The sequence below is a fragment of the Tauraco erythrolophus genome, chromosome 9 (assembly GCF_009769465.1).
Source record: "Tauraco erythrolophus isolate bTauEry1 chromosome 9, bTauEry1.pri, whole genome shotgun sequence".
NCBI classification, from domain to species: domain Eukaryota; kingdom Metazoa; phylum Chordata; class Aves; order Musophagiformes; family Musophagidae; genus Tauraco; species Tauraco erythrolophus.
The window spans coordinates 36707963-36733153 of NC_141473.1; the positions used below are offsets into that span (position 1 = coordinate 36707963).

Genomic DNA, 25191 nt, shown 5'->3' on the forward strand with positions numbered 1-25191 from the left:
TGAAGCCCGAGTCCCGTCTCTGCTCTTGGCTGGTCACACCAAAGGAACAAGGGCTTTGATCCAAACTGCAGCAGCGGCCATACTTGTGCCCCCCACTCCTAGAGACTTCCAGTGCGTAGGGCACACAGGGCCCCTTCACACAGGCTGAAGGTGTGCACGTGGAGGACACGAAACAAGGATACTGAACAGTACTCAGTCTTTCCACTGCTCCCACTGACTCCAGTGGTACAACTCACAGAGCAAAGCGTCATCAAAAAATGGAGAGCAGGAGAACCTGGGTATAACACGCAGAAAAAACATAAACATTGCCTTCAGGACAAACTTTATTTGAGAGAGAATCACGGCACAGGACATGGCACAGCTCGTGTGTCGACATGTGTTTTGGTTAGTGTTGCTCGGAGCGTACAAACAGTACTGGCAGTGAGGAAATCTCGTGTTTGCTTTCTGTACCCAGCCACGAACAAAACATGTCCATTCATTCCTAACACGTTATCAACAACTTTGGCTTGTTTAGAGCCAAGAGTGAAACTAAATTCTGGTTCACTGTAACAGGAGGTTTACTATCAATTTGTAAAAGTCATAAACGGCCCTTTAAATAAAACAGCAAGATCTGGAAATCTCTATTGGAATTTATTCCCATAAAACACATCAAATCTTCAAGTACCAGTTCTTCTCAGTTCACTTCAGCAGGTTTGCTTCCTGAGGGCAGGGCACACATTTTCAAGAAGTTCAAGGCACAATATAACTGAAATGAGTTTTGCATTTCGTGCTCCATCCTTGTCCCCACATATGCTCGGAACTGCAGAAACAGAAGAAGACCCGAGCCCTGACCTCCCGATGTAGGGTAACCACTGCAACAACGTCATTCACATGTATAAATGCTTGCAACGTTAGAGGCAGCTTTGGGATCCTTCAGTCATTTCCTCACAGAGACCTTCGCTAAAAGCTTTAGGTCACGCACCGGTATCACACACACACGTTCTGCCTTAGCACGCAGTCCTCACAGAAATCCACAGTACCAAAGCCACTCCTCTCCTTTATATGCTGACAAGAGCATCTTGCACATGGTTTTTAAGAAAGCTGAATCTTGCCGCAGCTTCGAGAAGGATGCTTCAAGAATGCTTGCTTACAAATTGCACAGAACAATAAAAACTTTATGAGTCACCTCTGGTTACGTCATAGCTTGGTTTTGAGAAATAGGTAGTGTAAGAAATGGCATGAACATCTTTTTAGGGGTTGTTAATAGCCAAAAGAACCAGGAAAAAAAAATTCCTCCCCCTACAAATACATACAGTACCTATAAAACCAGGTATCTATAAAACAATCCCCTTTGAAACCAAAACCCATGTATTGATAATTTTAACCCAAAGTTTTTCAAAAGCTGCTGTTACCATGGTCTGCAGGGGAGAACTTCCACCTAATCTTCGTCTTGCCTCTGAACTTAGGGATTCAGTTGTATTAAAGTCACCAAAACTATTCTGCAAATAGTTTGTGATGTTAAGCAGCAACATTAAACAAAACAATGTTTAAATTTATATCCACGAAGTTTAGATCAAAATGCTGTGTTGGCAGAAGTCCCGGGAAAGTGATCGAGTTCTATCCAGGTATGACTTCCAGGTGGAAAGAGACACTGTGCCTAGGAGAGCCCACGCGTGGTACCTCTGTATAGAGTACGCCGTGACGGGCCACGATTCAGCACGGAGGCTGCCCGCTAAGGATTGCCTCTACCGCTTACGTAGCAGAAGAGACCACTGGAAAACCGCCGGTCACCACAGCGACTGGCCGTGCGCATCCCACCAGGGAACGCCCACGTGAAACAGAATGGATCTGTGAATTTCGTTAGAACAAATCCCAGCTCTCCCGTGTGCTGTGCAGGGTCCCTTCCTGAACCAGTCGTTCAGCCGGGCGCCGAAACCCTGGCTCCCCAAAAAGCCTCCCTGTAGCTCAGGAGCCCGGTACCACGCGTGAGCATCCCTACCAAAGCCTCTCCAGGCGGGAGCCGGAACTCCCATCAGTGTTCCTCTTCTGGCCCTCAGCTCTGCTCTCTGCCGACAGAAAACGCGGAGCCGCTCCGAGCCTCTCGGTAAGGCCGCCCGGCCGGCAACCGAGCTGCCGGGGGCTCCGAGGGGCTCTACGGGCGGGCGTGGCCGCGCCGGGTGCCGTGCGGCCACACGGCAGCCCCGCACGGGGCGCTCGCACTGGGAAGCTGTGCCGGGAAACATCCTTTGTCCCTGTCTGATGTCGGGAATACCGTTACGGAGAGGCCAGAGGGCTCCTCGAACGGCTTACGGCGAAAAGAATACCGAGACCCGCGGAATCGCCGTGGAGGCGCCATTTCCCTGCCGGGCGAGGCCACGTGACCAGAAACCGCCATGGCGCGAAGGGCGCACGCACGGAGGGAAGGAGCGCGCCCCGCCGCGCGAGGGTGGGGCGGGCACGGGCGTCACGTGACGGCGCCACCGCCTCCGCCCCCCTCACGTGACCGCGGTTTGTTGTTGTTGTTGCGGCCTCCGCGGGGCGGGGGCCCGCGTGGGCGGCGGCGCGGTCACGTGCCGGGTTTAAATCGCTCCCCGGGGTGGGGGAGGGGGCCGCGGCGGAGGCGCTGCTGCGCGCTGCGCCGGGCGGGAGGGAGGGAGGGAGGGGGGCGGTGGCTGCTGCTCCAAGATGGCGGACGAGGAGGCTCCGCTCCTCCGTCCGCGCGGCGGCGGCGGCCCCGGCGGCGCGGCCGAGAGCGCCGAGCCCGCTCCGAAGCGCCAGCGCCTGCACTCGGAGGATGGCGGCAGCGAGCGGGGCGCGGCGCCCGCCCCACGCCCAGACCGGGGCGCGGGGCCGCCGCCCGCCGCCGCTGTGACGGCGGAGCTGCCGGGCGAGGCGGCGGCCGTGACCGCCGATGGCGGCGGCCGGGCGGAGGCGGAGGAGGACGACGACGGCGACGCGGCGGCGGTCTGGAGCGGCGCGGACAATAGGGCCGGGCTGCGGGGCCTGCCCCGGGCGGAGCCGCCTCCGCAGCCGCGGCAGCGGGGCCGGGGGGAGGGGGCGGAGGCGGCGCCCGGCGAAGACGCGGCGGAGGCGGCCATTGGCTGCAGGCGGGCGCAGTGTTCAAACGGGGCGGCCGCGGCGCCGGCCCCGCATCCCGGTGAGGACCCGTCCCTTCCCCCTCCCCTGCGCTCGGCCCGGCGCGACGGGCCGCGGGCCGCCCCCTCGCAGCCGGAAAGGGGCGGCGCGGGCGCGCAGCCCGCGGCGGACGCTCTGCTCCCCGCCGCGGCGGCCATCCGGGCTTTGCCCCCCGGCCACAGCCCCGCGGGCCGCGTCGCGCACGGAGCGGTCTCGGTGCTCGCCTGCCGCGGCCCGGGGCCGGCGCTGGGCCGTGCCGGGCCCGGGGAGGGCGAGCGCCGCGGGCAGCGGGTGCCGCGAGCGGGGTCGGTCCCCGAGCACACGGTGCGCGCCGTGACCGTAACGCGGAACGCAGACCCGAGCGAGCTGCGCCCCTTTCTCTAAATCAGTCGGTTTCGCTTCTCGTCAGCCCTCCTCGGAGCCGGTGGGTTCTGGTGCTGGGCTTCACAGGAGGAGACCGACTGGGCTCCCGTTTCTGGAAACGCTTATTTTGCTGTGTTGCTGGCAACAAGTTATTAAAAATGAAAAATCGTAAGCCCTGTTTCCTTTTCACAATTTCTGCCGTGATAATTATTTTACTTCCGTTTCTTGGAAGCTTGCACAGGAGCAGCCGTCCTGAACAATTCTTTAAATAACTTCAAGTTACAGGCTTGGTTAAGACTTCAGTGCCTGCAGCACAAAACTAAACTGTCATCTTAGAAGTTTCTTTGCAGGTTTTGTTTGAAGGGTGCTGTCTAGGGCACCTTCCATTGCCTTACTGAAACGGACAGGGCTTGAGGGGGGTGGTTTGTGTTCATTTGGGTTTTTAAGGTAGTGCTTTGGAAAGACTCCTTAAATCATATAAGATACCTGCATTCCGCAAGTAAAGTCTTCCTGTTTCATCCTGGAATGCAGTTAAAGATATTTTACCCTTGACTCCGTAGTAAAACTGCAGGAGATTTCTGCCTGTGCAGCAGCTATCTGAAAGGCAGCAGAGCTGTACAATATGCTTGGAACAGCCTTGGTGTTTAAAAACTTCACTGGAACAGCACAGGAGTAAAACTGATGATCTCTTATGAGTGCCTCATGAAGCCTTTTTGCTCGAGGTACTCAGATCTTCAGGCGTGTTTTGCTGTGCTTTGCTTCCTTCTGGCGAGCGTTCCCTGTGTTTCTTTGTGGAATCAAATGAATACACAGGGAGTGTTACAATCAAAACTGTTACTTTAGCCCGTTTGTATCTCGTCATCGCAGGGTTTCTGAAATAGAAGAGACAATGTGACCTGTATATGATGAGCCTTAAACATTGTAGACTTGCCTAGGAGACATGAAGGTGGTTTTCAGAAAACTTGCACTTCACGCTTGCTGATGTGTACTAATCGACTTTTTTTTTTTCATAATGCTTTTTGCATAATATGTTCACTGACTTCCTGCATAATGAGGTGGAAGCAAAATGCTGTAAATATGTAGATTAAAAATAAGAAATAGTAATGTGAAAAGAGCACCTGTGGTTTCAGAAGAACAAGAGAGCAAGTACAAAAAGCAAATTTCTGTCCTCGATACCTCTTTCCATTCTAATCAGAATAAAATATTGATGCGAACAAGGGAAAGAACAGGACAACGCAATCTCTGAATAAAAAGTGATGGTGTTCTGTGGTGTTCTTTATTTAAGAGTAAACTGAAGTAACCTAGCAAAAATATTGTAGGGGTTTATTCCAACGGAGATTGAAAACGATTCTTTGCTTTAGAGAGCACAACTGAAACTTATTCTCCTTTGTTCACAGTCTTAGATTTTCAACAAGTTAAGCTACAGTTGCTGGGGTTATTTCTAATAAAAAAGCCAAAACCAAAAGTTTAGTAATCTATATTCTAATAAGCTGCTCAGGTCAAAATTTAGATTTCCTCTTAAACGTTAGCTCAGTAGTGCATGCTGTGAGACAAGGATCTGGACTCCGACTAGATACACCATGGAGTTGGATTGAGTTTCTCTGGCTTAAGGCCACGAGCTGAGCTGAAGTCACTATGTCCCACCCTGAGCCAACCCCAGCTGCAAGGTGAAATGGATGAGAGAAACTTAGTGAAGGTGGCTCCAGGGAGCATGTTCTCTGTCATAGCTCAGACATCATCGGCGTGGCTGCGTGGTCCCCTGCTGCAGCTCAGCTGCAAGACAACAGCCTAACAACATTCTGTAACTCGGTCTTATCCGAATGTGCATTTGTGGATTTCTTTTAAAATGCGCTCTTAAAAACCTAGCCAAAGATTGGTCTATAAATGGCGACATGTTTTGATCTTATCCAGTTTCTCAGTAAGCTAAATGAAGCAAGAATTGTAACAGAAAGGAATTTTTAATTGTACTTTTTAAACATTTGGGTTATTTTTTAAGATGCAAAAAACCTTAATGCCCAGCACTTGATAGAAAGAAAATTTCACCAAGGTCACCATCCAGCTCACTGAAGCCCAGTATTAAGATGGCAAACATACTGAAGGCTTGAAAGCATGTCCATAAACTCAAAAAAGGTAGAAATTTTCTGTGTCTGATGAAACTGCCTATTTGCAATTCATTGTCATCAACTTTAAAAGCATACAATTTTAGGTTTTGCGATACATGTAAATGTATATCTGTGCCACTTGGCTCAAGTGTAATCCGTCATTGTTGTGCTGTCTTGCAGATAACTTCCTTTTCAGTGATGAAATCATAGCCAATGGTTTTCACTCCTGTGACAGCGATGAAGATGACAGAGCCTCACATGCAAGTTCTAGTGACTGGACCCCAAGACCACGTATAGGTAGAAGCCTGTATAATGTCCTTGATACTGTTTGCCTTTGAACAGTTACTTTATTCTTCCCAGTCTTCAAATGATTTCTTCCATTGCAAAAAAAATGGCAATTAGTGCTTTTGAGCATCTAAGAGTTGTCGATTGTATTCTGTATGTTACTTAAGGAGCTTAAAAATGAACCTCTTTAAACTTGCTGCATTTTGATTAAAATTGTCCACGTCTTTTTTGTGTGTAGAAGTCCTGCTGTGATCCATATTAAAAGCATACACACAGACTCACTAAACTGAACAGATCTATGGGATATTTCTAGCCGATTTGCTTAGTAGTATTGAACCTTTAGGGAGCAAGAAGATGGTTCTTGTATGATTTTAGCCAGTCTGGAGGGCTCACTGTCCTAAGCGTTACATCCATTAGGGAATTATCAGTCTGCATATGTATTGCATCTTAGCAACAGGGAAGTTAAGCACAGCAGTTAGGAACTCAGTAGGAAGTTCTCGCCTCGCACAGAGGCACGATAACTGCACTGCGAAGGTCACTGGTGACTCGCGTAGGACAGGGGCTTCCAGGGCGCAGCGGGGTTGGGACTTGAGGTCTTTTATCTTACACAGGTGTGATAATACCAGTGTTCATTTTGCCAGTATTGATAAGAATAACAGCAGGAAAACACATTATGACAACACGATTTATCACTTAAAATCCCTCCGTATGTTGTCTTTGCTGATGCCTCGTTCCAGGATCACTGTTGGTACTTTTTAAGTAAATATGTATAAAAATTGTTTTCTTTATACGTATTCTAACTAGCCTTACTGATAGCTATTTGAGTGCTTTTAGTTTAGCTTCTTAAGATTTACCTATTTTTCTTCCACCACTCTGTTCTCGAGTGTTTCTGGAAGGATTTATTTGATGGCTTTAGGAGGTCATGTCTGAAATCATCAGTGTTGGACAACTAAAAGAACCAACAACAATCCATGGATCGGTGGGCCCTATTTGTCCTTTAGAGTGAAGCTTCATGATATGACTAGAAGGGATACTTATGTTTGCTGTCTCTTCAACTTATTGCTGTAAATACCTTTAAAAACATTGGAAAAACATAAATGAAGCCATAAAATGGAGATACGTTGTGCAAAACTTGTTGCTAAATAAGTGCACCTCCAAGAGCCATCAAGTTTGCTGTGAACTGGGATTTCTACCTTAACTAACTTTCTGTGAAATCCTTCATGGGTTAACATGAAATCATAATAAAGAAGGAAAAACCCTAGCTATACTGTCACTTCAGAATTTAGACCGAAACAGGCAGAGGTTCTGATCAACAAAGCATTAAATTGGATTAATAAAATTGTAGTAGCAAGCATTAATAAATGGGAAAATGATCATAATCATCTGAAATACCTGACTCAAAATTATTTTTTTTTAATTTTCTTAGGTCCCTACACTTTTGTTCAGCAGCATCTCATGTTAGGTACAGACCCACGGACAATACTGAAAGACCTGCTACCAGAAACAATCCCTCCACCTGAGCTGGATGACATGACACTGTGGCAAATTGTTATAAACATTCTTTCAGAACCACCAAAAAGAAAAAAACGAAAAGATATAAATACAATTGATGATGCTGTGAAACTTTTACAAGAATGCAAAAAAATAATGGTCTTGACTGGAGCTGGGGTACGTATTGCTGCAATGACAGTGAGAGAATGTATAGACTGTTGGTTAAATTCTTATCCAGTGCTTTACAGCATGCGGATGATGTGACCCTGGCAACGTTCATAATCAAATAGTTGTGCTAGATGGGAAGAGGAGGCACAGCTGCCCACTAGAACGATGTACGCTGCAAGACTGGAGCCTAAGTTGGAAATTACAGGATCTCTCATATTAAACTCTTAAAACAGTTGCTTCCATGCAAAGTAGTTACGGAATGAGATTACATCTGCCTGTTCCAGAACGTTTTATATCCTAGTCATTTTTTCATTTGAAACAAAGGTAGTCATTTTTTAAACAAAATCTCAGCAGATCTCTTAAAATACCTGACGGAGCTAGGGGGACTAGAAGAGTAGGACCTGAAAAGAAGAGGGCTGGGGGGAAGGATTACAAGGAGAGTTTCATTAAGATTTCAGTAGACTGCATTTTACTTTTAACGTTCTGCTCTACGATGGTAATGAGATTATTTGCTGGTTTACTAAAGAATATTTTTACACAGTTGTACATCTGCAGCTTTATCCCCATGTACCAGATCAGGATACAAAAGTTGATCGCTTTTTGCTTCTGTCGTTCACACGCAAAGGGTGTGACGCCGTTCAGAAGAGATGGGTAATTCAAATCGGCTTGTCAGAAACACACTGCTACTTCTGTTTCCCAATCGTGCTCTGTCTGTAATTGCTGTCATACACCTATTTCTCCTCCTCTTCCCATAGTATTTTGGAGTAGTCGGAGACAATAAGTTTTCGCCTTTACTGACTACCACAATGCTTTGATAAACAAGCATTTGTTTATCAAAAGAGGTTTATTCATTAAAAGTAAGAATCTATTCTGCTACTGCGTTAGCATGTAAAAAAGAAATAAAAATCAACCACTTTGTCCAAGCCTAAGTTGAAAGATCAAAGAACACTTACTAATCAAATTTAGTGCAACGCTATTTTAAATTTTCGTTCACTTCTTACAAAACTTCCAGGAGTAAAAGTAAGTTCTGGTGTCCTGACACTGCCTGTATGGATTGTGCTAAAGAGGTTTTTTGCCCAGTTGTCAGGCTTTGTTTCTATGCTGTTTCTTCTGCTTGGGATTTGTTATATTGGTCCAAAAAAAGGAGAAAAAAAAAAAGGAAAATAAATACAGATAACCCGGACTGGTTTTGTTGTTAATATCTCCGAGCACTGTGAGCGTACAGAAATGTGGTTTCCCATATAGCCTGTATCATAGCAAGTCTTTAATAGCCCAGTATGTAGTTCTTCTTATTTCAGATTGCAAAAATATATTTCAGGTGTCTGTGTCTTGTGGAATACCTGACTTTAGATCAAGAGATGGCATCTATGCACGCCTTGCTGTAGACTTCCCAGACCTTCCCGATCCTCAAGCAATGTTTGATATAGAATACTTCAGAAAGGATCCCAGGCCATTTTTTAAGTTTGCAAAGGTATGGTTTTCCAACAATTCTTACCTTAGTCAGTAAAGACAAATAACTATTAAAATGCGTAAATCAGATATAAAACTATTCTGTTAACAAAATAGTATCATTGTCTTTTTTTATAAACATTTTATAAATGTTAATATATTGAATTTGCTTTAATGAGAGACCTCATTCAGTGGCATAACTCCTCCCTCCTTGGGCAGGTCTTTGCAATGTATCATTTTTATATCCTGGGTCATTGTATGGAAACACTAGCCTTATTAGAAATATTTCACCACATTCTCTCTCTTTTTAAGCTTGTTTTTACTGTTCCTGTTATAAGTTCATTATATATACTGCCATTCTAGACAGTGTTATCTAATTTCAGGGACGATAAATAAAAACTTGTTATTTGAGCAGACCTCAGTAATCGTAGCTGCTGTTACATTCTCTGGAAAATGAAAGAATGTGGGAAACTTTTGGCCAGCACATAAGTAATGCGGAAAGCTGAATTTGATACGCTGCAGCATGCTGTTCAGTGTCATGCAATACATTCACATTTTACCACGGTATTTGCAGTTAGCAGGAATAGGGCCGTTTCATGCACTAATAAGTTTGTTCTCGTTTCAGGTTTTGATAGAGCTGTCACAAGGATCTGTACATCTTAGAGAATTAAAGCTTTTTTGCAGGGACTGTGTTCACTTAAAAGGGAGAGCAGCAGGTTTTGGAAAGATGTTAGTGATATTAAACAGTTTAATTTAAAAAGCAGGGAGTACATCTCTGAGAAAAGAAGGAACTGTAGAACCTGTAGACATACGTAGAAACAACAAGTAATTGCATTTAGTCTGGAATTTCCTTAGGACAAAAACATCAGACCCGAAATATTGTAAGAGTTACTACAGGATCAGTAAGGACTTGTGAAAATCAGTCACTGCTAATTATGCTCACTCTCTCTTCCCTTTGCTCACAATTTACGGTACTGCTCTATTGTTTTTTTTATGGAAAAGAAAAATCTATGCATTCTTCAGCTACTCAGCTTTGTCTGAAAGCCTCCTGTCCAGATACTGACATATTTTGATGCTCATTAGTATACTCAGTTCCTTGGCTTTTTAATATTAAAAACTAAAACAAAAAACCCAGAACAGACAGAAAAAAACAACCTACTTGAAGCTTTTGCATATGCAGCTTTTACCAGAATAGTCCATATCCAATTTGAACTGTTTTTTACTAAAATAATTTCTCAGTTCACTGTTGTGCTAGAACTTTTGGTGCAGCTTTAAGTATCTTCTAGTAAAGGTAGGCAGCAGCCTCCTGCTTCCTAACTTTATTTTGGCCAGTACCTCTTGTGCTTTTTCTCTAAAAAGGCCTCACTTTCCCAGGTGAGACCCCAGCCCAGTCGCTGTTCAGTAGTGAGAGAATGACTGGAGAGCAGAGGGTCTGGAATTCAAGTTCCTCCCCTAAATAAGGGCTCCTGAGCAACAGGGTGGTGGTGCTGACGATGCTGTCCTCCTTGTTGCACAGCAACCAGAGGTACCACTCTGGGTGGTCAGCTCTAGACAGAGGTTCCAGGTGTGAAGCTATGTTTAGTTTTTCCCTTTAGCAAGCTCCTTGTACACTGTGAGCGAACATGAAACCATTCCATAGAACCGCCTACGTTTTTTTCCATATTCTCATTAGATACACCTACCTCCTCTCCCTTGATCTAATGGAAAGGCCAGGCATCTATCAGGCACAGTGGAATTGCTCTACTAAGCCACGTGGTTTTACTTTGACGACTATTTTAACCGGCTAAATTGGCAAAGCTGGTCTGAGAACCACCTGTCTTCCCCCTTATACCCAATGTCATTCTGCTTTCTGGGCTTCCATGTCCTAGGAACGGCTGCTCATAATGCTGATGAGTAAAACTGCTTATCCCAAACCAAAAGACCAGAATCCAAATTCCTCATGAAATTTTTGTCTGACTGCAGTTAAGCCATATATGTTTCTAATAGCAAATATTGAGGTTAATTGACACTTACAAAGGGAAAAAAGCTTTCCTATTTCATAATTCTCAAAACCAAAGATGACCTAAACCTTGCTTTTAGGCGGTGTGAAGAATAAATTATCAACTTCCACAGGGAGCAAGTCATCCTGACATGCTCAGAAGCTCAGGTGTTGAAAGAAGAGTTGGATCTGACAGAAATGGCAAAAGGCAAAGGGGGTGACAACATTAACTGCTGACATAATCGTTACTGATACTGTTGAGCTCTGAGTGAATTGCTGGAGTTGGAATAAAGACATTGTGTATTCATTGACACCTTCTAATGTACGTCTGAATTCCCTAGGAAATCTATCCAGGACAATTCCAGCCATCTCTCTGTCACAAGTTCATAGCTTTGATGGATAAAGAAGGAAAACTACTTCGCAACTATACTCAGAACATAGACACATTGGAACAGGTTGCAGGAATCCAAAGGATAATACAGTGTCATGGTCAGTAGTTCTAGTTTCACTTTTCTTATTTTATGTGTAGGAATGATTTTTACTGGTGCATGTGAAAGGCAATTGCTATTGGAATTATTTTTTTTTCTTGAATTCATATCTCTTGGCAACAAACATTCTGCTTTTGAAGTGTCGAAATTTTTTTTTAGGTAGCTTAAGTATTTAAATCAGAAGTGTTTCAAGTGGAAATACTTCTTTCAGAAGTTATGCTTGATTAACAGTGGTCTTTGTGTGTCAGTAAGATCCACACACAACCTGTTTGCACAAGCTTAGGCTTTAAACTTTAAAACGTACTTGGTCCTTCTTTATATTCATGTATGAGAAGACAGTGTGGAAATCAGCCTTTTCATAGGTCCCTCTCACTATCAATGAAATGGAGTTTAGCTGTTACCCGATTCTTTATTTAGAATATATTCCATTGAAATCTTAAAATATCCTGACATTTCAGTGACTTTACCTCCTGTATAAAACATTGTGGATTAATCAGCAGTTCAGTTGAACTGAACATCGTCTATTTACACCTTCAGTGTCACACGCATTCTGTAATTATGATACTAAATTAAGGGGAGTCTCTTAATTAGCTGCTTGATATGCTTTCCATTTCCAAGGACTTGCAAATGTCAAGCTAAAAGGCCAAGGATCCATTTTTAAGGAAAGGATGCAGAAAATGGGTTCTTACAGTGCATGTTTGGATCGTTCAGTAGACTTCTGGCAAACACATTGCTTAAAAGCAGTGTTGGCATGTTCGTAAGGCCTGTCTAATTCCACCTTTTCCAGGGACTAAACTCACCTGGCATCCTTACCTACAAAGCTGAGCTGAGCGCTGGATTTGTCAATTCTCTGTATTCAGACAGAGCAAGCACGGTGTTCTGTTGTGGTGCCCAAACAGCACGCAGCAGAACCCCAGCTGTCGAATAACCCAAATCTAGCGGTAGTTTCCGCTCGTACTTGTGCGTCCTGCATTTTCTTTTGGTTGTCGTTCCATGAGGTATTTATCTTCACCTCCTTACATGGTTGCTTTCTTGCACATCACTAACACATTCAAGCTTCCCATTTTTTCATGTGCATGCTACAATAATTAGATTTCAGGCCATCTTTAGTGTACGTCCTGTGTAAGTTGACTTTAAATTAAAAATATTAACTTCAAAAACATGCTACAGACTGAGATTTTGAGACCTTCGGAAATTAGCAAAGGTTGTTTAGAGCACATCAAGCTTTATCTGACATACAGGTACGCAGCTCTTTAACAAGTGCTAGATGACTAATGGTAGTGGCTAAGGAGAAACTGAAACTGTTATGTAAGGGTTCACGCTGCTATGTTTATTCTGTCTTTTTTGTTTAACTGTGGCAAGTTAAAGTGTGCCAGATGATGAGGAACATTGCAGTTTTTTGAGGAGTTCATATAGGAACCTCTGAACCCATTTCACACTGCAGACCTACAGTCAAGTTACTACTATGAAAACTGCTGTAGCTTAGGTGCATTTTCTGAATTTAAAACGGCTATTGCATTCAACAAACGTGTCTGGAATTAGATCACCCTCCTTGCCATTGCTGCAGCTGCATGATGGGAGGCAGCAGCCTGCTGGCTACACGACTTGTGCATGGGACAGCATAACTCCTGCATCAAATCCTTCTGACAGTGAAAACCAACTCACGTAATACAGTAGCAAGTAGGTAGCAACAGGTGCCTCAGAGAGGGTTAGATCTGCTAGCCTGAGAGGCCCGTCCCCAACACACCATACAAAGGCCTAATTATTACTATAAACAAATGAGAATGAGCAAATAACTGTCATACTTCCTGTAGTCTCTGAAATCCCTCAAGTTCTGGGAGCTGCAACGGTGAGCAAGCGTTTCAGGAGCTGTGCACACGTTACTCAGTCACAGGCCTTCCTTACTGCCCTCTTATCACCATCAGAAATTGGAGAGCTCCAGACTTCTGCTGTATGAGTGACTCATTCCAGTTCAAGGTCAAAGATCCCCAGTTTTGGGGGTTTTTAACCCCTTGTTTCATGGTTAGGAGAAAATCTCTCAATTTCTCTATTCTAAAGCATTCTGTCAGCTTCTAGCATTATTCCTTCCACAGATAAAAGGCCACTCCAGTTTGCCATGATGACTCCACACTGTGTATTTTCACGTGTGTTAGCAACCTGAAAAGCTTTCCCCTTAGACAGATAGAGATGCAAATGCTCTACCAGAGCACCTACTTGGGCATCACCTTCAGCTGCCTCAGAAACAGGCCAGTTAGAGATACCAAGTGGCTGGATGGAGCAACAAACTTAACAAGGTCTTACCAAATAATGAACACCGTAGCTAAGCTGGATACCGAGTTCAGAGCAGAATTTCAGTTTGAACAATATAGCTGTAACCTCGCACTTCTGCTGGAAGGAACAGCGCTGCTATTGAGTTGTCTATAGTGCAGTCGTCACCAAGGCGTTTTCTTAGTTATTTCGCCCTAAAATGCCTTGAGTTGCTGTGGGTTCATGTGCTGCTGCTGCTGTTGGCAGGGCTGTTGGCACTACCGTTGGTTGTGTATAGAGAAAAAGGGAAGGTTCGGCTCTCCCATCCTTGTATGTGCGTGCACAGGTTGGGGGAGTGAGAGGACACAATGTAAGTTGTGTTGACATGCACGTGGTATATCACTACTCCTAAAACAAGATTTCTGCTGACTGACATCTAGAAGAACTAGTTTTAGTAGTATTAAGTATCTTCTCTTAATTTTACATTGCTTTTTCATGAGTGGTGTTTATAGCACTGCAACGTAACAGTCTTTGTGTCAAAATAGCTTTGGCAAAATGACTGGAAAATCCTTATTTCAACCATACGGGTTTTTTCCCTCAGGTTCCTTTGCAACAGCTTCCTGCCTGATCTGTAAATACAAAGTTGATTGTGAAGTTGTTCGAGGAGATATTTTCAATCAGGTAAAAAAATTTACTTTAACTCACTGCAGCTTTCTCATAAGTAATTCTCAAGAAAAAAAAAAAAAGACACAAACCAACCACAACACTACGCTTGGATTGCTTAAAAGATCTGCTTTTAAAAGGCTACGTATCCTTGCATGTATTTCACCAAAGTGCCTAGCTGTATTTTAGCATTTCTTCTAGTATTTAAAAGTATACTTAAATACTATACTGTAAAAATTATGTAACGGGAAAAAGCAGAACACAACCATAAGGCTCCCTTTTTAGTGGCACCTCTGAGAAAAGCGGAGGTTAAAATGGTAAGTAGAAAGTTGGATTTATCCCTGGTTTATGTTAATCTGAACTCACAGTCATACTGAGAAAGCGTTCGTGGCTGTTCATAACAGGGTTGTTCTTTGAGCATTTACCTACATTAAAAATGTGCTTAAGCAGTGGATGATGTATGGAGAAACTGCTAACTACAGAGCACCCTCTGAGCCAGGAAGGACATCAAATGAGTTGTCGGACTTCACCTTCTAGGACCTCTGAACTATTCCATGTTCCATACTCCCCACATCTGGGTATGAAGTGCCTCAGGGCCAAGACAGGAGTTAGTTCTGCTCTGACAGAGCAGAAGCAGCTTTGGCTTGGCGAGATCCTCTTTGCTTTTCCCTTTATTTTGACAGAACAGAGATGATGATTCTCTGATCAAAAAGCTCGTTTATACAGATGGAAGGGGACTCTCTTTCTGCAGGATTGTGTTTTTTCGATAAATGTTTAGAGTCCACAGTTGCAGCTTTAGATGAGAAACACAGAGGGGCTGCAAATCTTTCAGGTATTACATTTGAAATGGAACTTGATGAAAGCCTTTCAGAAGGGATGTTTGATTTAAAGCTTTAAGAAATGTGAATCTCTTAAGCCTGAAGCTTTGTAACACTGAAATATTGACTGTGAAATCTGGTTTACTTTGCTATTAAGAGTATTATTTTTGAGAACTTTTTATCCTACAGATGTTTGCTGCTGCTTTACCTTCAAAGCCAGCTGGTTGGAGTTTAGGTTTTCTTTCTTCTAAACAACCTTCCTAAGCATGTTGTAATTTTCTCTTTTGATTCTTAGTGGTCGGGTCTCATTTTTCTAACAACACTTTAATCATTTTATGTTCATATGCTGAATCAAACTCCTGCCCCGATGGCCTGTCCCTGCTGGTGGTCAGTAGTGGAAGCGTGGGGAAGCGCAGAGAAGTCTGTAGCAATACTGCATAATGAGAACAAAGAGGGTTCTTACGCCTGAGATGAGACTGAAGGAGCTTTTTACACTCAATCTCTCAGCCTTAACGTTACAGTACTGTTGCCAGGTATATCTTTCCAGGGCAGGCCCTAGCTGTAATACTGAATTATTTTCGTAATGCAAAATAAATATTGTTATTGGCAAATATAATTTCACACAAGAAGAAATAGAACTATTGAAAGAAAACATATCCTTCCTCCTTTATGCCTGAAAAAAACAACTGTTCTATTTGCCATTGTTGTCTTTATTCCGTAGCCTGCATTTCCCTAACCAGTGCTATGCGGTTTCTTTTTCTAGAATATAGAATTTGGTTCCTTAGATATCAAGAGAAACCTTTTCTGTACCTGTGAAACAAAACACTCCTTTTCAACAGCTTTGTTCTCTAACAAGTCCTCCTTCACAAAAATGGTTTTGGCACCTGGGTCCCAATAGATGGCTCCAGTTTCTAGTCTCTGCTGTCCTCCACTACTTGAAAGTTCAGTTATACGTGGCCCCAGGTACTTAATTTTCCCTAAAAATACTACCTTTCCTTTGCTCTGGTCCATCCCCTAATGGTCATAAGTGCTTCACAAGGAAGTGAGTCTAGCTAGCGTCTTTTTCCAGGATTTCTTTTCAACATATTATTGACTGAGAGTTGTTTGAGATAATCTGATTAGAAAACTACCAGTTTCTTGTTGCTGCTCTTCATTCTTTCACCACTTCCAAGATAACGTGCAAGTTGCTTGTAGCATGTTTCTTTCTCTTGGTTGCTGTGCACAACCATCCTTCTGGATGAGAACCAGCAGCAGTTAAAAATTACACATCAAACTTTGAGTAAAACAATTGTCAATTACTTCAAAAAATACCACTTTTACTTTGCTTTTGATGATTTTAGGCAAATTCAAGAAATAGCGGTGAAAGGGTCTCAGATTTAGGCCCAGAAAAGGCCCAAGAAATGGAGAACACGCGCCAGTTCTTGGATATTCGTAGGCCAATGTAATCTTTACTAATCTTGTTTTTGATATACAGATAACATAAATAGTCAATGAGAAATTCCATTTCTCTTTCATTAGACAAGTACATCAGCAGAGGTGGTGGGGTTCTGGGGGAGTGCTGCTTCTGGAGGGAAAGAGGACCCTAGGCAATCGAGTGGCCAATTATCTAGCTTTAACTTCTTGGTATCAATTTCAGCTGTTGGAATAGATCTTCCCCCTTACTGAGGACCTTTCTGAGGATTAGCAGAGAAGCTGGTGAGTAGTGTAGTGTTGAAACGGATTTATGGGCCCATTACAGTGACTGAAATGATTTGGATAGGGGCATCTGTTGCTCTACAGAGATCCACTAAGTCACAAGTCATTGGACTTCCTGTGAGACACGATGGAAACAGAGTTAATATTACTTGGTCTCTTTAAATTAGAGGTCTTCATTTCATCTTCCTCCTAATACAGAGCAAATTGTTTTCCCTCCTTAAGCTTCCAACTGAAAGACCAAAGGCATTGCTAACGTCAGCAGAAGAGACAGCAGGGTAAAAAGCTTCAGAAAAGTTTACGCTTTTTGTGTCTTATGAGCTCTCTTTCTAATATCAAAAGATTTGAGGAAAAAGTTCAAGGTTCGTTCTACCCATCTGCTCCTTTTTGAGGAATTCTTTAGTTGGTTTCCCTTTAGCGTGGGGTTACTAGATGCTCTTTAGCTTGGGTACGTGGTGAAGGTTTCCTCCACATCAGTTCCTAGTTCTTGTGCCATATTGCTTCTTAGGCATCCCTCCCCCAAGGTTTTCCTCAAAGAAGGATTGGAGACTTTGTTCAAAGACTTAAATTTTGGGGAAAGGCCTTTGACACTAGAGGAAGGCCTTTTACTTGTGATATTTTCTCATTTGGAGAGCATCATCTTTTGTCCTGCTGCAGGCATCCATAAACTAGTTCTTTGATTTAAACTTTCTAAGTCCTGTATTATTTTTTCTGCATATGTTCTTTGTACAAGAGGGAGTTGTTATGCATTTAAATGTCAGTTTTCATATATGTGCCTATTACAATAGGTAATGCACATCTCTTTACACAGCACTAATTTGTCTGCAGTGATCGCTATAGGATTGCAGCTACATTCAGCTCCTTAGATTTATTCTGGGGTGTGGTATTTCAACACTACAACTGAGAAGACTTGAACTATTTCACAGAAAAATTGCTCAGTAGTAATTGAAGTATGGTCCATCCTTATATTGCTCACCTTCTTGCCTTTCTTATCTCTGAAAAAGCCTTTAAGATAGGAAAGATTTGAAAGAGGTCCCAAAGATCAGAAAATCCTCTGGTTTCAGGAGGAAAGGGAGCCTACTTCTCCACAAATGTAACTCTTACCCACTTTTTTTAGTGAACAAGGATTCTGCTCTGTTTTTGGAGGAATGGGGCAAGTTTAAAATGGAGACCAAACAAAAGTTCTTTCCTATGTTCTTGGCCTGTATGCTTTTTGCTGGCCACCTGCTACAGTGCCATGTTGCTTTATGTATATAACACATACCCTTTGGAGGAGAGGAGAAAGCAGAGGGGTAAAGCTCTACTATATATACTCTTTGATTAGGAAGGGGTTTATATCAGATCCCATAATGGAAACTGTCTGACAGAGATCTGAGTTTTTGCTCTGACTAAACCAAGAAAAATACACTGCTGTCAAATAGGCGGTAATCGCTCTTTGGTGCTGAGCATGACTTCTGGACTTTGGCTTAGTTGTCAGGTGAGAACTGTGGTGTAGATCTGCATGGTTTCTCCCTTCTGACTTAAGAGGACTCCCACTTTATTCCTGCTATGGTTTTGTTTCTGTGTGCAGTTGCTGCAGGCTAGAGTAAGAAATATACTTGACTGCATATCCACAGAAAAACAAAGTGAGAAAGTATCACGAAAACTTCCTTGTCTTTTGCCAAAATGAGTCACTGCGAATTGCTAAAATCTGAGGTTTTCAAGGGCGCAGCCTTGAATTGTAGTAACAGAAGCTGTTCTGATGCAGGTTGTACCCAGGTGTCCCAGATGCCCACCTGATGAACCGCTCGCTATCATGAAGCCCGACATAGTGTTCTTTGGAGAGAACTTACCTGAGCAGTTCCATCGTGCCATGAAGTACGACAAAAATGAAGTTGATCTCCTTATTGTCATTGGGTCTTCACTGAAAGTAAGGCCAGTAGCATTGATTCCAAGTAAGTGACTGTCTCTGGTAATATTTTCTTCCAAAGATTTGGATCAAAAGTGAAAAATTCTCAGTTAAGAGCTCTAAGAAATGCTGTTGGCTTGATTCAGTGAAGAAACTAGATTAAGATCTAGTTTTCCAAGATGAAAACTGATTGCCTGTGTAAAGCTGAAATGTGAAATAAAGTAACAAATTCTAAGTGCTTTTCCTACACTCCAGGTAGATTGCAAGGTAATGAAATAATAATGTGAAAAACTACTCTCCTAAAACTTGAATGACTTTGTTCTGTACAGCGTAGATTGTACCTGGAAACATTTTGACGTAATTAAGGGGATGTCATTTACCAGCAGTATATTCTTCATGTGCACTTGAGTACATAAAATGTATGCACAGAATCAACATAATTCTGCTAAGAGATTATAGTACTAATTTCAATAATCTTTTTAACACTGGACCAAACACTGCTGTAGTCAATATTTCTGTGCATGTGTTTCTCAGCGATTGAGTAGAAGAATACTTTTTACTGGAAAAAAACTCTAGATAGGCGTCAATGGGTGTAGCACCTCAAACTGCTCTTGTTCAATTCAGGATTTGCTTGTCTTCTTCCTGATCTGTTTTGGTCTTGTTGCAAGTGAAGGTATGAAGACAAGTCTGAGGAATGAAGCATTCTAAGTATATCTCTGCTGAAAGTAAAACTGGAGTGACTACCTTTAAATTCTCTTTTCTACATATAGGTTCCATCCCCCATGAAGTGCCTCAGATCTTAATTAATAGGGAGCCTTTGCCTCATCTACACTTTGACGTGGAGCTTCTTGGAGACTGTGATGTTATTATTAATGAATTATGTCAAAGGCTAGGTAGCGAATATACAAAACTCTGCAACAACTCGGTAAAACTTTCAGAAATAACAGAAAAGCCCCCACGAACGCACAAGGAGCTCGAAATGCACTCAGCCGAGCTACCACCTACCCCTTTACACATTTCGGAAGACTCTAGTACACCAGAAAGAATGACTCCACCAGATGCTTTGGTGGCGTCTTCAGAACACCCAGCTGAATGTAAGGTAGAAAACTGTGATCCTGCCTCAGAAACTAAAGGGACCCGCACAGAGGAAAAGCTTCAGGACACACAGACGTCATCAGAAAACCCTGAAAATCCTACTAGTGAACTAATGAACTCTGAAACAATGAAGGAAAACGGATCTAACAACGGAGAAAATAAAGAAAAAAATGAAATATTGAAGAAGTGCTGGGTTAACAGATCTGCAAAAGAACAGATTAGCAAAAGGCTGGATGGTAAGTGTTAAGGCACCGTGGTATTTTGCGTTTTTTGGCCAAGATGTTTATTCTAGACTTAGTTTAAAGCAATAAATAAGTCATCCTTGAGGGAATTTTGGGGGTTTGGTGGTTATTTTTGTTCAGACAAGTGTCTGCATAACTCATCATTGTGTCGTTTATTTCTTTTGGAGAAGCCAATAGGATATTTTTTGGTAATTCATAATAGGTTTTATAATCAGTAATTACATACTCCCTAAAAAGATCAAAGTTTAGGAGGCTGAAGGTAGGTATCGAAAAATAAATCAGTTTCTAACATTTTCAAATGGATTTTCAGAGAAATTAGTTTGATCCTGAGGTGTTAAGAAGCTGGTCACCCTAGGTGACAATTTGATATCGCAGTAGAACTGAAAGATGAAGTCGCGACAGGAGTTGAAAAGCAAATCTCACAGCTGGAGCCAGGCACATTTTGAAGGAAACTTTAGACTTTCCAAGGAAGCCTTCCAGCATGCAGTCTCTTAACTGATGTAAGGAGTTACCGCACTGGCAAATCAGTGTGGATGAAGAACCAGGTATTAAATTGAAACTTTCCAAAGCAAAAGTTCTTTTTAATCTTTGTCAAATCCTCTCTTCAGTAGAATCATAGAATGGTTTGGGTTGGAAGGGACCTCAAAGATCATCTAGTACCAACCCCCCTGCCATGGGCAGTAGGTTCCAGTTCTGTTACAAATAATGGAAATGTAGCTGTGAATAGATATACTAATGAAAAAAAGGTGCTAAGCATTAAAGTTTAAATGCTCTTTTGTGTCAGTGGGAGGGGGGAGAAGGAATGGTGAGCTTTCCAGTGAAGCATTTGTTAGTGCTTCATAATCAATACCCATACATTAAAATAAAACACGTTTCTAATGTAACCTGACTTGTCAGTGAAGTCTCACTGTTGAAAATACCTATATGCAGATGGGTACTTTCTAACCAGAAGTCTACAAGACCTTGTATGAATAATTTCTTTTAGCCTTTTGTTGACTTTTAACATTCTATTTCAGGTACTCAGTATCTATTTTTACCACCAAATCGCTATATTTTCCATGGTGCTGAGGTCTACTCAGATTCTGAAGACGATATCATATCCTCTAGCTCTTGTGGGAGTAGCAGTGAAAGTGGTTCATGTCGTAGTCAGAGCTTAGACGTGGAGGACGAGAGCGAGATCGAAGAGTTTTACAATGGCGTAGAGGATGAGGATGCTCCTGAAAGGGAAGAAGAACCTGGATTCGGGGAAGACGGAGTTGAACAAGATGAATCAGCAGCTGATGAATCGGCTTATACAAATGAAGCTGCAGGGACTGACCATCCAAGCAACAAGTTGTAAAGCGATCACTGACTGGATACAGGAACTTTCCACCAGCATTAGGAGCTTTGGCATGTCAGAATGAATGTTTACGTCTGAATTTAGAGCAAAGAAAGCATAAGGATGTAGTGTTTATAAGCAACTAAAACAGATTTTCCTGCTTAGTTTTTTACCTTTTTCAATAAAATTCTATTACTGCGCACTCAACACTAACTCATCTTTTTTTTTAAGGTACTAAGAATATCTAAACAATTGTCACTATGTTCACTTTTTAGTTCATCTGTCTGGTCAGGCATCCATGTATATAATACATATTTTTGCTTAATGAATTTCAGCTTATATTATTTTTAAACAGTTTTGAAAAAGCCATTGGAATGTTAAACTAATATAAAGGGAACAGCTAATTTAGACCAAAGAATGGTATTTTCACACCTCTTGCTTTGTAACAGTTTGATTTATTTAAAACCTTCTTAGGCTTCTGCTAAACCTTTCATTCTCGCCTAGTCTGTCATTAAACACTGGCATTTTCTAAGACCTACTGTGGCAGCTAATTTTTTGCTTTAACAGTTACTTTGTATGTTTGAGACATACTTCAATGTGAGTAGATGGTTTAATGGAAACAAGACAGCGAGCACTTGAGAAGTCTGGTTTTTAGGCTGATCAAGAAATGCTGTGAAAACGCTAAGGTTACTGAGTTTAATACTTCCTGTGGACGTGAAGCAGTGTTGATGTTGGCTCCTTAGCAATTGTGACGTGCTGGCATTTTAAACAAAATGGATCCCCCACGACAGGAGTTTTTATGTTGTATACAAAAGTCAAATATAGCGCAGCTTGCATTAAAAATAGCGTTTGATAACCTGCCCAGGCTCTAACGTGGAAGCTAGGCTGAGTTCAGGGTAGCATTTCTGCCAGCATGTGAGAAGGCGCAAAAAACACAAGCTCTTCCTTTGTACTTACTGATGCAACAAAACCAGGAGAAACCAACTCGAGTATCGAGAGCCTCTGCTTACACTGCTGAGTGGATAAAACACAGCTTAATAACCTGGCCTGGAAGCACGCTGTGATGAGGTCATGCCTCAGGTTGGGAAAACCATTTTCCACCTGCTAGCTCCACCTGGCACATGAAAAAGCAAAGCAGCTGCTCAGAATGTTACACTGTATATTCAAGTGCTAGGCTGCCTTCAAACTGGATGTTGCCAAGTTTCAAGTGCGGATTGTTTCCAAGCCTTTAGAACTATTTTGTAAAATTGCACAGTGCAGCAGTAAGTGAAACAGCATTTTTCTATAAACCACTTTTTCAACGTTGGCCCAAACAAACCCTATGATGTAGATTATTCATACACTTTGCTTTAATATTTATTACCTTTTGGAAGATGTATAGTAGCTGTTCTTCGAACGTAAGATACATCAGTCAATAAATATTTAAGAACAGCCTCCTGTATTCATCAGAAAATGTTGGCATGTTGTCTCATTGTCCAAATTTAACACAGCTCTTATTCGGCTACACTAAAGAATGCAATATGTTTAGTTTTCACTTGCATGTCACAATGTATTAGTTTGTGCTATAGGAGATATTTTAAATTGAAATACTTTGTTTTAAATTATTTTTACAGTGAGGATTGTTTTCTGCTCTTTTATATTGTATATAGTGTCTTTTATGTAATCTACTGGCATATGTTTTGTAGAAGACTGTTTAAAATGACTGGCTATCTTCCTGCAACTTTTGAAATACAAAACCAGTGTTTTATACTCGTACACTCTGTTCTAAAGTCTATTAAAATTGTCATTTGATTTCTGGTTCCTGTTAATTTCTAGTTAGATCTTAAAAACTTGACAAAAGGTGCCCTATAAAGTCAAGGTACACCCTAGCTAATGGAAGGCATTCCATACTGGGTTTTTTTCCATCTGCCCCCTTGGGGGGAAAAAAAAAAAGCCTGGATGAAGCTACTCCACACTGTCTTTGGGAAAATGACCTCCTGAACCACAATGCAATGTCATCCTTCAGAAAACTGCTTTTCTCCTTCCAAACCCTATGTTAACTTTAGATGTATTTGCTTAACAAGAGTGTTTATTTCTGCTCTTACTCCAGTATCCCGCAGCTCTGCCGCCCTTTCTCCACCCAGCCCAAAGCTCCTTTGGTGTTTGGCACTCACTGCTTCCACCCTGCCCCTGAACAGCCACATCCAGGAGAACCTTCCTGTAAGGAACCTGCAGCACACAGGAGTTCAGGGCATGTTTTGGCATCACACACACAAATTTTTCACTCGTGTTTTGTGTTCACGCAGGTAATGCCGACAGGTAAAGCCTGTCTTTCCCCTTGGGTGGTGTTCTCACTGCCCAGCAGAGCTGAGGATGAAGCTCAACTGCAGAGGGTCAGTCCTTGGTTTGTCCTGCGGCTTCCCAGGGGCTGCAGCTGTACTGACTCCCCCACAACTGCAGAGATCCACCCCCATTTGCCTTCAAGGGCCAGGGCCCAGTTTAACTGGTTTTCCGCTATGTAACACCTTACTATTTTGATGATTCTGCTGTACTTCTGAACCACCATCCCTCAAATATAGATTACACTTGTATTAGGCAAAAGAAATTGTTTCTAAAACTCGTACACTTGAGACATGAAATAAAGTATTAAAAATACTAAGCGTTTTTTACACAGATAATGTTTCGCAATCAATTGCCTACTACTCTGAAAGGACTTGAAAACATTTTTCCTCTAGAAAAAAACAGCTGCATCTTTTTCTACACCTAGATGAAGAAGTTCTGCTTTTTGTTCTTTCTTGTATCTTTGCCAATATTATCTGAACAGAAAAGGAACCTTAACTACAACGTGTCACTTAATTCCTCCATTTCACACACTACATTTCCCTGTAGTGAAGATGTCATCTGTAAATATTGTTTAAAACAACCGTAAGGCAAATGATAGGAATGAGGAAATGTTTGCTATCACAACCCTGTTATCCCTAAGTATTCACCATCTCTACATGAAATTCATCTGGAAGCATGGAAGAGCGTGTTCAGTTCCATCTGTAATTCATACAGTACCAAAAAGGGAGATTACTTATTTTTCTCATATTTTTATACTACCCTATGAAAGCATCTTAACCCTCTTAGTATTTACATTCAATAGACGCACTGAAAAAAACAAAGTACAAGCATTTGTTTAATAAGACGGTGCCGTGCCCCAGCCCCCTTTCAGCCTATTTTGATGCATTGGGTACAATAACGACCTTGCAAAAGTATTTCAAGTGATGTAGAAGTCCACATTTTAAAATCTTGTACTAATTTTTTCTTAATGGTTGTGGATTCTCTATGGATCTGTCTTGAATCCAGTATGTTTTCAATTAATGTTTTTGATCATGGAAGATACATAATGTTTTTAAACGCATAACAGCAAAGCGTCAAACAACATCAAATTGGGAGGGGCTATGAGTACAAAATTTGAATGAAACCAGCATCCAGAATCAATCTGAAAAATTTTTAAAAGTTTGAGCAAAATTAAGAAAGTTCAGTACCTCAAGTTCAACATCTATGCTTGAATATAGAATCAGAACAGTCAAATCTAAAGGCAGTTGCAATTATTTGCATAATATACTTATCTACAGAGTAACTGAACAATAAAACCCAGTTCAAAACGCAGAATTTCAGGCTAAAACAACTGGCTTTGTCTATGTAACAATGGGTTCTAAACCAGCTGTAACTAATCAAGAAAAGTCATGGATTCGTAATAGTACCCTTAGTAGGGCCACTCTTTGCTCAGCAGTTTTGAGAAGACACAGAGGCTGCTAGGACTTAC

General features: G+C 42.2%; 1 protein-coding gene across 2 annotated transcripts; it reads left to right on the forward strand.

Moving 5' to 3' along the window:
- The first annotated feature begins 2664 nt into the window (after window positions 1-2664).
- Window positions 2665-23192, forward strand: SIRT1 (sirtuin 1). 2 transcript variants are annotated; one of them, XM_086617030.1, is made up of 9 exons: window positions 2665-3136; window positions 5760-5876; window positions 7291-7532; window positions 8842-8994; window positions 11292-11439; window positions 14287-14366; window positions 18606-18792; window positions 19517-20077; window positions 21100-23192. In XM_086617030.1, exons 1-9 carry the CDS (start codon window positions 2665-2667, stop codon window positions 21420-21422), a joined length of 2283 nt encoding a protein of 760 aa, XP_086473156.1. In that variant the 3' UTR covers window positions 21423-23192. The 2 variants fall into 2 exon arrangements, with proteins under 2 accessions (XP_086473156.1, XP_086473157.1); XM_086617031.1 differs by lacking the exon at window positions 2665-3136 and adding an exon at window positions 3434-3645.
- Window positions 23193-25191: the final 1999 nt, after the last annotated feature.